A 12,861-nucleotide genomic window follows, 5' to 3' on the forward strand; every position below is an offset into this window, starting at 1 on the left:
ACACACACACACACACACACACACACACACACACACACACACACACACACACACACACACACACACACACACACACACACACACACACACACACACACACACAGTCTTGTATAGCTAAGCTTGTGGGGACACACAATTCAGTCCCATTCAAAATGCTATTTTCCCTAACCCCGTACTCTTACCTTAACCCAAAATCCTAACCTTAATACTAACCCTAGCTCCTAACCCTAAAATTAACCCTAGCTCCTAACCCTAGCTCCTAGCCCTAGCTCCTAACCCTAGCTCCTAACCCTAAACCTAAACCTAACCCTAGCTCCTAACCCTAGCTCCTAACCCTAAACCTAACCCGAGCTCCTAACCCTAGCTCTTAACCCTAGCTCTTAACCCTAGCTCTTACCCAAGCTCCTAACCCTAAAACTAACCCTAGCTCCTAACCCTAAAACTAACCCTAGCTCCTAACCCTAAAACTAACCCTAGCTCCTAACCCTAAAACGAACCCTAGCTCCTAACCCTAAAACTAACCCAAGCTCCTAACCCTAAAACTAACCCTAGCTCCTAACCCTAAAACTAAACCTAGCTCCTAACCCTAAAACTAACCCTAGCTCTTAACCCTAGCTCCTAACCCTAGCTCCTAACCATAAAACTAACCCTAGCTCCTAACCCTAGCTCCTAACCCTAAAACGAACCCTAGCTCCTAACCCTAGCTCCTAACCCTAAAACTAACCCTAGCTCCTAACCCTAAAACTAACCCTAGCTCCTAACCCTAGCTCCTAACCCTAAAACTAACCCTAGCTCCTAACCCTAAAATGAACCTTAGCTCCTAACCCTAGCTCCTAACCCTAGCTCCTAACACTAAAACTAACCCTAGCTCCTAACACTAAAACTAACCCTAGCTCCTATCCCTAAATCTAACCCTAGCTCCTAACCCTAGCTCCTAACCCTAGTTCCTAACCCTAGTTCCTAACCCTAGTTCCTAACCCTAGCTCCGAACCCTAGCTCCGAACACTAGCTCCGAACACTAGCTCCGAACCCTAGCTCCTAACCCTAGCTCCTAACCCTAGCTCCTAACCCTAGCTCCTAACCCTAAAACTAACCCTAGCTCCTAACCATAAAACTAACCCTAGATCCTAACCCTAGCTCCTAACCCTAGCTCCTAACCCTAGCTCCTAACCATAAAACTAACCCTAGCTCCTAACCCTAGCTCCTAACCCTAGCTCCTAACCCTAGCTCCTAACCATAAAACTAACCCTAGCTCCTAACCCTAGCTCCTAACCCTAGCTCCTAACCCTAGCTCCTAACCCTAGCTCCTAACCCTAGCTCCTAACCCTAGCTCATAACCCTAGCTCCTAACCCTAGCTCCTAACCATAAAACTAACCCTAGCTCCTAACCCTAGCTCCTAACCCTAGCTCCTACCCCTAGCTCCTAACCCTAAAACTAACCCTAGCTCCTAACCCTAGCTCCTAACCCTAGCTCCTAACCCTAGCTCATAACCCTAGCTCATAACCCTAGCTCATAACCCTAGCTCATAACCCTAGCTCATAACCATAAAACTAACCCTAGCTCCTAACCCTAGCTCCTAACCCTAGCTCCTAACCCTAGCTCCTAACCCTAGCTCATAACCCTAGCTCCTAACCCTAGCTCCTAACCATAAAACTAACCCTAGCTCCTAACCCTAGCTCCTAACCATAAAACTAACCCTAGCTCCTAACCCTAGCTCCTAACCCTAGCTCCTAACCATAAAACTAACCCTAGCTCCTAACCCTAGCTCCTAACCCTAGCTCCTAACCCTAGCTCCTAACCCTAGCTCATAACCCTAGCTCATAACCCTAGCTCATAACTCTAGCTCCTAACCCTAGCTCCTAACCCTAGCTCCTAACCATAAAACTAACCCTAGCTCCTAACCCTAGCTCCTAACCCTAGCTCCTAACCCTAGCTCTTAACCCTAGCTCCTAACCCTAGCTCATAACCCTAGCTCATAACCCTAGCTCCTAACCCTAGCTCCTAACCCTAGCTCATAACCCTAGCTCCTAACCCTAGCTCCTAACCATAAAACTAACCCTAGCTCCTAACCCTAGCTCCTAACCCTAGCTCCTAACCCTAGCTCCTAACCCTAGCTCCTAACCATAAAACTAACCCTAGCTCCTAACCCTAGCTCCTAACCCTAGCTCCTAACCCTAGCTCCTAACCCTAGCTCATAACCCTAGCTCATAACCCTAGCTCATAACCCTAGCTCCTAACCCTAGCTCCTAACCATAAAACTAACCCTAGCTCCTAACCCTAGCTCCTAACCCTAGCTCCTAACCCTAGCTCCTAACCCTAGCTCATAACCCTAGCTCCTAACCCTAGCTCCTAACCATAAAACTAACCCTAGCTCCTAACCCTAGCTCCTAACCCTAGCTCCTACCCCTAGCTCCTAACCCTAGCTCCTAACCATAAAACTAACCCTAGCTCCTAACCCTAGCTCCTAACCCTAGCTCCTAACCCTAGCTCATAACCCTAGCTCATAACCCTAGCTCATAACCCTAGCTCCTAACCCTAGCTCCTAACCATAAAACTAACCCTAGCTCCTAACCCTAGCTCCTAACCCTAGCTCCTAACCCTAGCTCCTAACCCTAGCTCCTGACATAATTCTAACACTAATTCTAACTTTAACTCTAAACCCTAGAGTTAAAAATAGCATTTTACCCTGTGGGGACTAACAAAATGTCCCCAGTTGGTCAAATCTTTGTTCCTTTACTGTTGTTGTGGGGACTTATCAGTTACACACACACACACACACACACACACACACACACACACACACACACACACACACACACACACACACACACACACACACACACACACACACACACACACACACACACACACACACACACACACACACACACACACACACACACAAGTGGTATTATTGTTAATAAGCAGGCTGGGTAACTGATGATTTCATTTCCTTCCTCCAGGGCTCCACCAATCATAGGCTACCTTCCATTTGAGGTTCTGGGGACGTCGGGGTACGACTACTATCATGTAGACGACCTGGGAACACTGGCCAAGTGTCACGAACACTGTGAGTTACACACGCACGCACACGCACGCACTCACACACACACACACACACACACACACACACACACACACACACACACACACACACACACACACGCACGCACGCACGCACACACACGCACACGCACACGCACACGCACGTGCACACACACACGCACGCGCACACACACTCTGACCGCCCCTCTCTCCTCTCTGTCTAGTGATGCAGTATGGCAAAGGGAAGTCGTGTTACTACAGGTTCCTGACCAAAGGTCAACAGTGGATCTGGCTCCAGACTCGTCACTACATCACCTATCACCAGTGGAACTCCAGGCCTGAGTTCATCGTCTGCACGCACACCGTGGTCAGGTAGGGAGGACATGTTAATGGAAAGGCGGGACCTCATCTCACTGTCCAATCAGATCTGTTTATCTTCTAATGGGCAGGCGGGACCTCATCTCACTGTCCAATCAGATCTGTTTATCTTCTAATGGGCAGGCGGGACCTCATCTCGCTGTCCAATCAGATCTGTTTATCTTCTAATGGGCAGGCAGGACCTCATCTCACTGTCCAATCAGAAAAGATCTGTTTAACTTCTTATGGGCAGGCGGGACCTCATCTCACTGTCCAATCAGAAAAGATCTGTTTAACTTCTTATGGGCAGGCGGGACCTCATCTCACTGTCCAATCAGAAAAGATCTGTTTAACTTCTTATGGGCAGGCGGGACCTCATCTCAATGTCCAATCAGAAAAGATCTGATTAACTTCTAATGGGCAGGCGGGACCTCATCTCACTGTCCAATCAGAAAATATCTGTTTAACTTCTAATGGGCAGGCGGGACCTCATCTCACTGTCCAATCAGAAAAGATCTGTTTAACTTCTTATGGGCAGGCGGGACCTCATCTCACTGTCCAATCAGAAAAGATCTGTTTAACTTCTTATGGGCAGCAGGCGGGACGGTAAACGTCAGACGAAAGTCGAAAGCCAACAACCAACAGGCACACCTCATCTCACTGTCCAATCAGAAAAGATCGTCTCACCTGGCCAACATCCGGTGAAATTGGGGAGCGCCGTAATTCAAACTACAGAATTATAAATATTTAACTTTCAGAAAATCACATCAAAATAAAAAGCTTAACCTTCTTGTTAGTCCAGCCGCAGTGTCAGATTTCAAAAAGGCTTTACGGCGAAAGCAAACCACACGATTATCTGAGGACAGCGCCCCGCTTACAAAACCATGAAAAACATGTTTCAACCAGGCAGGTGCGACACGAAAGTCAGAAATAGCGACATAAAAAATGCCTTTCCTTTGATGATCTTCTTCTGTTGGCACTCCAAAAGGTCCCAGTTACATCACAAATGGTCCTTTTGTTCGATAAAGTCCTTCTTTATATCCATAAAAACTCAGTTTAGCTGGCACGCTTCAGTTAATAATCCACCCAGTTTCCCTCCATCAAAATGCATACAAAATGAATCCCAAACGTCACCAATAAACTTATCAAAACAAGTCAAACAACGTTTATAATCAAACCTCAGGTACCCTAATATGTAAATAAACAATAAAATTTAAGACGGAGAATCGTTATTGTGTTTACCCGGAAAAACAAACAAAGAACGTGCTCTCTTCCGCTTGGAAACACTACAGCCAAAATGGGAGCCACCTAGAAAAACTACAACTTCTGAATCATTTTTCCAAAAACCAGCCTGAATCTCTTTCTAAAGACTGTTGACATCTAGTGGAAGCCCTAGGAACTGCACTCTGGGAGGACTTCGCCTTATAATAAAAGTGACAGCCATTGAAAATAGTGGTAGGCTGAATTAGTGGTAGGCTGACATTAGCAGTAGGCTGACATTAGTAGTAGCTGACATTAGTAGTAGGCTGAATTAGTGGTCGGCTGAATTAGTGGTAGGCTGACATTAGCGGTCGGCTGACATTAGCAGTAGGCTGAATTAGTGGTAGGCTGAATTAGTGGTAGGCTGACATTAGTAGTAGGCTGAATTAGTGGTAGCCTGAATTAGTGGTCGGCTGAATTAGTGGTAGGCTGACATTAGTAGTAGGCTGAATTAGTGGTTGGCTGAATTAGTGGTAGGCTGACATTAGTGGTAGGCTGACATTAGTGGTAGGCTGAATTAGTGGTAGGCTGAATTAGTGGTAGGCTGAATTAGTGGTAGGCTGAATTAGCGGTAGGCTGACATTAGTGGTAGGATGAATTAGTGGTAGGCTGACATTAGTAGTAGGCTGACATTAGTAGTAGGCTGAATTAGTGGTAGGCTGAATTAGTGGTAGGCTGACATTAGTAGTAGGCTGAATTAGTGGTAGGCTGAATTAGTGGTAGGCTGACATTAGTGGTAGGCTGAATTCGTGGTCGGCTGAATTAGTGGTAGGCTGACATTATTTGAACAGCTTTAGAAACTTTAGAGTGTTTTGTATCCAAATCTACCAATTATATGCATATCCTAGCTTCTGGGCCTGAGTAACAGGCAGTTTACTTTGGGCACGCTTTTCACCCGGACGTGAAGACACTGCCCCCTACCCAAGAGAGGTTAAACAACGACCGACAGATTGACACAACTCATCTCATTGTCCAATCAGAAAAGATGATTGGTCATGTCACTGTCCAGCGTCCAATGAGATATTCTGTTCACCCGGACGTGAAGACACTGCCCCCTACCCATGAGAGGTTAAAACCTATTTGTTTAAATTTGCATATAGTTCTCCACACACACCGTCGTCAGGTAAGATTGGACTACACGGTTGATAATCTATATACTTCTAAAAATCTGACTATCATTTATTGTAAATTCTTTAAGGCATAACATATTTTATTTCAAATGAACAACAGAATAAATCCTTCCAATTTGTATGAAGGACTATCAATGGAAAAATAATTATATTGTGAGGGACGGTTTTGTTCTGTCTCTCTGTGTAGCTATGGAGAGGTGACTTGTTCTGTTCTCTGTGTAGCTATGGAGAGGTGACTTGTTCTGTTCTCTGTGTAGCTACGCGGAGGTGACTTGTTCTGTTCTCTGTGTAGCTATGGAGAGGTGACTTGTTCTGTTCTCTGTGTAGCTATGGAGAGGTGACTTGTTCTGTTCTCAGTGTAGCTATGGAGAGGTGACTTGTTCTGTTCTCTGTGTAGCTATGGAGAGGTGACTTGTTCTGTTCTCTGTGTAGCTATGGAGAGGTGACTTGTTCTGTCTCTCTGTGTAGCTATGGAGAGGTGACTTGTTCTGTTCTCTGTGTAGCTACGCGGAGGTGAGGGCAGAGCAGCGTAGAGAGCTGGGTATCATTGAAGAGCCCCCCCCTGAGGTAACTGTGGACAAGGTGAGATGCATCACCATATTGATGTGTATTTTCCCTCTTTCATATTAATGCAACTATGACTGTCTAAGTGATATCTGTTATTAATATAACTATGACTGTCTAAGTGATATCTGTTATTAATATAACTATGACTGTCTAAGTGATATCTGTTATTAATATAACTATGACTGTCTAAGTGATATCTGTTATTAATATAACTATGACTGTCTAAGTGATATCTGTTATTAATATAACTATGACTGTCTAAGTGATATCTGTTATTAATATAACTATGACTGTCTAAGTGATATCTGTTATTAATATAACTATGACTGTCTAAGTGATATCTGTTATTAATATAACTATGACTGTCTAAGTGATATCTGTTATTAATATAACTATGACTGTCTAAGTGATATCTGTTATTAATATAACTATGACTGTCTAAGTGATATCTGTTATTAATATAACTATGACTGTCTAAGTGATATCTGTTATTAATGTAACTATGACTGTCTAAGTGATATCTGTTATTAATATAACTATGACTGTCTAAGTGATATCTGTTATTAATATAACTATGACTGTCTAAGTGATATCTGTTATTAATATAACTATGACTGTCTAAGTGGTATCTGTTATTAATATAACTATGACTGTCTAAGTGATATCTGTTATTAATGTAACTATGACTGTCTAAGTGATATCTGTTATTAATGTAACTATGACTGTCTAAGTGATATCTGTTATTAATATAACTATGACTGTCTAAGTGATATCTGTTATTAATATAACTATGACTGTCTAAGTGATATCTGTTATTAATATAACTATGACTGTCTAAGTGGTATCTGTTATTAATATAACTATGACTGTCTAAGTGGTATCTGTTATTAATATAACTATGACTGTCTAAGTGATATCTGTTATTAATGTAACTATGACTGTCTAAGTGATATCTGTTATTAATGTAACTATGACTGTCTAAGTGATATCTGTTATTAATATAACTATGACTGTCTAAGTGATATCTGTTATTAATATAACTATGACTGTCTAAGTGATATCTGTTATTAATATAACTATGACTGTCTAGGTGATATCTGTTATTAATATAACTATGACTGTCTAAGTGGTATCTGTTATTAATGTAACTATGACTGTCTAAGTGATATCTGTTATTAATGTAACTATGACTGTCTAAGTGATATCTGTTATTAATGTAACTATGACTGTCTAAGTGATATCTGTTATTAATATAACTATGACTGTCTAAGTGATATCTGTTATTAATATAACTATGACTGTCTAAGTGATATCTGTTATTAATATAACTATGACTGTCTAACTGATATCTGTTATTAATATAACTATGACTGTCTAACTGATATCTGTTATTACTATAACTATGACTGTCTAACTGATATCTGTTATTAATGTAACTATGACTGTCTAAGTTATATCTGTTATTAATATAACTATGACTGTCTAAGTGATATCTGTTATTAATGTAACTGACTGTCTAAGTGATATCTGTTATTAATATAACTATGACTGTCTAAGTGATATCTGTTATTAATATAACTATGACTGTCTAAGTGATATCTGTTATTAATATAACTATGACTGTCTAAGTGATATCTGTTATTAATGTAACTGACTGTCTAAGTGATATCTGTTATTAATATAACTATGACTGTCTAAGTGATATCTGTTATTAATATAACTATGACTGTCTAAGTGATATCTGTTATTAATATAACTATGACTGTCTAAGTGATATCTGTTATTAATATAACTATGACTGTCTAAGTGATAGATATCTGTTATTAATGCAACTATGACTGTCTAAGTTGATATCTGTTATTAATGTAACTATGACTGTCTAAGTGATATCTGTTATTAATGTAACTATGACTGTCTAAGTGATATCTGTTATTAATATAACTGACTGTATAAGTGGTAGATATCTATCTGTTATTAATGTAACTATGACTGTCTAAGTGGTAGATATCTCTCTGGTATTAATATAACTATGGCTGTCTAAGTGATATCTGTTATTAATGCAGCTATGACTGTCTAAGTGATATCTGTTATTAATGTAACTATGACTGTCTAAGTGATATCTGTTATTAATGCAGCTATGACTGTCTAAGTGATATCTGTTATTAATGTAACTATGACTGTCTAAGTGATATCTGTTATTAATATAACTATGACTGTCTAAGTGATATCTGTTATTAATGTAACTATGACTGTCTAAGTGATATCTGTTATTAATGTAACTATGACTGTCTAAGTGATATCTGTTATTAATGTAACTGACTGTCTAAGTGATATCTGTTATTAATATAACTATGACTGTCTAAGTGATATCTGTTATTAATATAACTATGACTGTCTAAGTGATATCTGTTATTAATGTAACTATGACTGTCTAAGTGATATCTGTTATTAATGTAACTGACTGTCTAAGTGATATCTGTTATTAATATAACTATGACTGTCTAAGTGATATCTGTTATTAATATAACTATGACTGTCTAAGTGATATCTGTTATTAATGTAGCTGACTGTCTAAGTGATATCTGTTATTAATATAACTATGACTGTCTAAGTGATATCTGTTATTAATATAACTATGACTGTCTAAGTGATATCTGTTATTAATGTAACTATGACTGTCTAAGTGATATCTGTTATTAATATAACTATGACTGTCTAAGTGATATCTGTTATTAATATAACTATGACTGTCTAAGTGGTATCTATCTGTTATTAATATAACTATGACTGTCTAAGTGATATCTGTTATTAATATAACTATGACTGTCTAAGTGATATCTGTTATTAATGTAACTATGACTGTCTAAGTGATATCTGTTATTAATGTAACTGACTGTCTAAGTGATATCTGTTATTAATATAACTATGACTGTCTAAGTGATATCTGTTATTAATATAACTATGACTGTCTAAGTGATATCTGTTATTAATGTAGCTGACTGTCTAAGTGATATCTGTTATTAATATAACTATGACTGTCTAAGTGATATCTGTTATTAATATAACTATGACTGTCTAAGTGATATCTGTTATTAATGTAACTATGACTGTCTAAGTGATATCTGTTATTAATATAACTATGACTGTCTAAGTGATATCTGTTATTAATATAACTATGACTGTCTAAGTGGTATCTATCTGTTATTAATATAACTATGACTGTCTAAGTGATATCTGTTATTAATATAACTATGACTGTCTAAGTGATATCTGTTATTAATGTAACTATGACTGTCTAAGTGATATCTGTTATTAATATAACTATGACTGTCTAAGTGATATCTGTTATTAATATAACTATGACTGTCTAAGTGATATCTGTTATTAATATAACTGACTGTCTAAGTGATATCTGTTATTAATATAACTATGACTGTCTAAGTGATATCTGTTATTAATATAACTTTGACTGTCTAAGTGATATCTGTTATTAATATAACTATGACTGTCTAAGTGATATCTGTTATTAATATAACTATGACTGTAAGTGATATCTGTTATTAATATAACTGACTGTCTAAGTGATATCTGTTATTAATATAACTATGACTGTCTAAGTGATATCTGTTATTAATATAACTTTGACTGTCTAAGTGATATCTGTTATTAATGTAACTATGACTGTCTAAGTGATATCTGTTATTAATATAACTATGACTGTCTAAGTGATATCTGTTATTAATATAAGTGGTAGATATCTATCTGTTATTAATGTAACTATGACTGTCTAAGTGGTAGATATCTCTCTGGTATTAATATAACTATGGCTGTCTAAGTGATATCTATCTGTTATTAATATAACTATGACTGTCTAAGTGGTAGATATCTATCTGTTATTAATATAACTGTATCTATGTGGTATCTGTCTGTTATTAATGTAACTATGACTGTCTAAGTGATAGATATCTATCTGGTATTAATATAACTATGGCTGTCTAAGTGATATCTATCTGTTATTAATGTAACTATGACTGTCTAAGTGGTAGATATCTATCTGTTATTAATATAACTGTGTCTATGTGGTATCTGTCTGTTATTAATGTAACTATGACTGTCTAAGTGATATCTATTTGTTATTAATGTAACTATGACTGTCTAAGTGGTAGATGTCTATCTACCTCCATTGTGATTAGTTCCTTCTCCTCTCTCCTCCCTCAAGCAGAGTCAAGACAGTGGATCTGAGTCTCAGCTCAACACAGTTTCCAGCCTAAAAGAGGCCCTGGAACGCTTTGACCGTAGCCACACCCCCTCCTCCACCTCTCTGTCCTCACACAAGACCTCCTCACAGCTCTCAGACAACACCTGTACCTGTAAGAGAACACACACACACACACACACACACACACACACACACACACACACACACACACACACACACACACACACACACACACACACACACACACACACACACACACACACACACACACACACACACACACACACACACCTCAGACCACTCACACATCGGTATCTCTGACTATAATAGGATCTCTCGTCTCCATAGCAACAGCCTCCAAGCTCCACATGGATATGGCCACGCCCCCTCATCAGTCACATGTCATCTCGATGGTGGAGGCAACATCACAGAGACGCTCCTCCATCAGCAGCCAGGTAAGCCCTGATTGGACAGAATGCGACTGGACAGAAAGTGATTGGTCAGAACCCCCCAAAAATAAGCAAGTTTGTTTTGATTGGGTGAATCCAACAGGTGCTATTAAAATACAAAATGAATTGAATTTGTTGTGGAGGAGCAGGACATGACCAGGTCCAATTCAACCTGAGACGAATCTAAATTGAATCGACTCTGAATCAACTGCAACTGAATCAAACTCACACGGTATCTGTTGTCTGTGTCGGTTGTGCGCGTGTGTAGTCTATGAGTTCTCAGACCACGGGACACAGTGTGGCTCCTGTCCATCCTGTGATACAACAACACCATCAACAAGAGGTGAGAAACGCCTGTCTATCCACCCTATTCACCTGGTACCCATCTATCCAAGGTTACAGCCCTATACAGTGCACTACTTTTGACTTAGCCCTATGGAGCCTGGTGAAAAGTAGTGTACTAAATAGTGAATAGGGTGCTTATTCGGGACACCGCTTAAGTGTGACGATCCTACAGCCATTCAGTACTAGTATGTCAGACAGCAGAACCTCCCTACAATCATTCAGACAGCAGAACCTCCCTCCAGCCATTCAGACAGCAGAACCTCCCTACAGCCATTCAGTACTAGTATGTTAGACAGCAGAACCTCCCTCCAGTCATTCAGACAGCAGAACCTCCCTCCAGCCATTCAGTACTAGTATGTTAGACAGCAGAACCTCCCTACAGTCATTCAGTACTAGTATGTTAGACAGCAGAACCTCCCTACAGTCATTCAGTACTAGTATGTTAGACAGCAGAACCTCCCTACAGTCATTCAGTACTAGTATGTTAGACAGCAGAACCTCCCTAGTCATTCAGTACTAGTATGTTAGACAGCAGAACCTCCCTACAGTCATTCAGTACTAGTATGTTAGACAGCAGAACCTCCCTACAGTCATTCAGTACTAGTATGTTAGACAGCAGAACCTCCCTACAGTCATTCAGTACTAGTATGTTAGACAGCAGAACCTCCCTACAGTCATTCAGTACTAGTATGTTAGACAGCAGAACCTCCCTACAGTCATTCAGTACTAGTATGTTAGACAGCAGAACCTCCCTACAGCCATTCAGTACTAGTATGTCAGACAGCAGAACCTCCCTACAGCCATTCGGTACTAGTATGTTAGACAGCAGAACCTCCCTACAGCCATTCAGTACTAGTATGTCAGACAGCAGAACCTCCCTCCAGCCATTCAGACAGCAGACGGCAGAACCTCCCTCCAACCATTCAGACAGCAGACAGCAGAACCTCCCTCCAGCCATTCAGACAGCAGACAGAAGAACCTATTGTAGCCTGACGCTGCTTGCTGGTCATATAACATGGTGGGAACAATCTTTCTCCCTCTGTTTCCCTCTCTCTCTTCCCCCGTTACTCCCCCCTCCAACCCCAAGCCGGTGCTAGAGTTCTCAGCCCAGGTGAATGCTATGCAGCACCTAAAGGACCAGCTGGAGCAGAGGACCAGAATGATACAGGCCAACATCCAGAGACAGCAGGATGAACTCCGAGCCATACAGGACCAACTACACAGAGTACAGCCCCCAGCCATACAGGACCAACTACACAGAGTACAGCCCCCAGCCATACAGGTAGGAGGTATATAGACCCCATACAGGACCAACTACACAGAGTACAGCCCCCAGCTGTACAGGACCAGCTACACAGAGTACAGCCCCCAGCCATACAGGACCAACTACACAGAGTACAGCCCCCAGCCATACAGGTAGGAGGTATATAGACTCCATACAGGACCAACTACATATTGACCCCATACAGGTAGGATATATATAGACCC

At 40.3% G+C, this 12,861-nt stretch overlaps 1 protein-coding gene across 5 annotated transcripts in view; it reads left to right on the plus strand.

The window, feature by feature from the left end:
- The window catches only part of LOC124018469 (circadian locomoter output cycles protein kaput-like), a 32,946-nt gene that overhangs the window by 12,660 nt on the left and 7,425 nt on the right, over positions 1-12,861 (plus strand). For 4 of the 5 annotated variants that reach the window (XR_006835626.1, XR_006835627.1, XM_046333797.1 and 1 more), the window contains exons 10-16: positions 2,965-3,071; positions 3,271-3,418; positions 6,297-6,375; positions 10,580-10,730; positions 10,928-11,034; positions 11,297-11,371; positions 12,461-12,655. Coding sequence is in view for 3 of the 5 variants with exons in the window: in XM_046333797.1 (XP_046189753.1) it covers positions 2,965-3,071; positions 3,271-3,418; positions 6,297-6,375; positions 10,580-10,730; positions 10,928-11,034; positions 11,297-11,371; positions 12,461-12,655 (862 nt within the window). In the remaining 2 variants the exon portion in view is untranslated. The remainder of the gene's footprint in view (positions 1-2,964; positions 3,072-3,270; positions 3,419-6,296; positions 6,376-10,579; positions 10,731-10,927; positions 11,035-11,296; positions 11,372-12,460; positions 12,656-12,861) is intronic. The other variant, XM_046333798.1, reaches the window with a different exon arrangement.

This window comes from Oncorhynchus gorbuscha, unplaced genomic scaffold, assembly GCF_021184085.1.
Source record: "Oncorhynchus gorbuscha isolate QuinsamMale2020 ecotype Even-year unplaced genomic scaffold, OgorEven_v1.0 Un_scaffold_528, whole genome shotgun sequence".
NCBI classification, from domain to species: domain Eukaryota; kingdom Metazoa; phylum Chordata; class Actinopteri; order Salmoniformes; family Salmonidae; genus Oncorhynchus; species Oncorhynchus gorbuscha.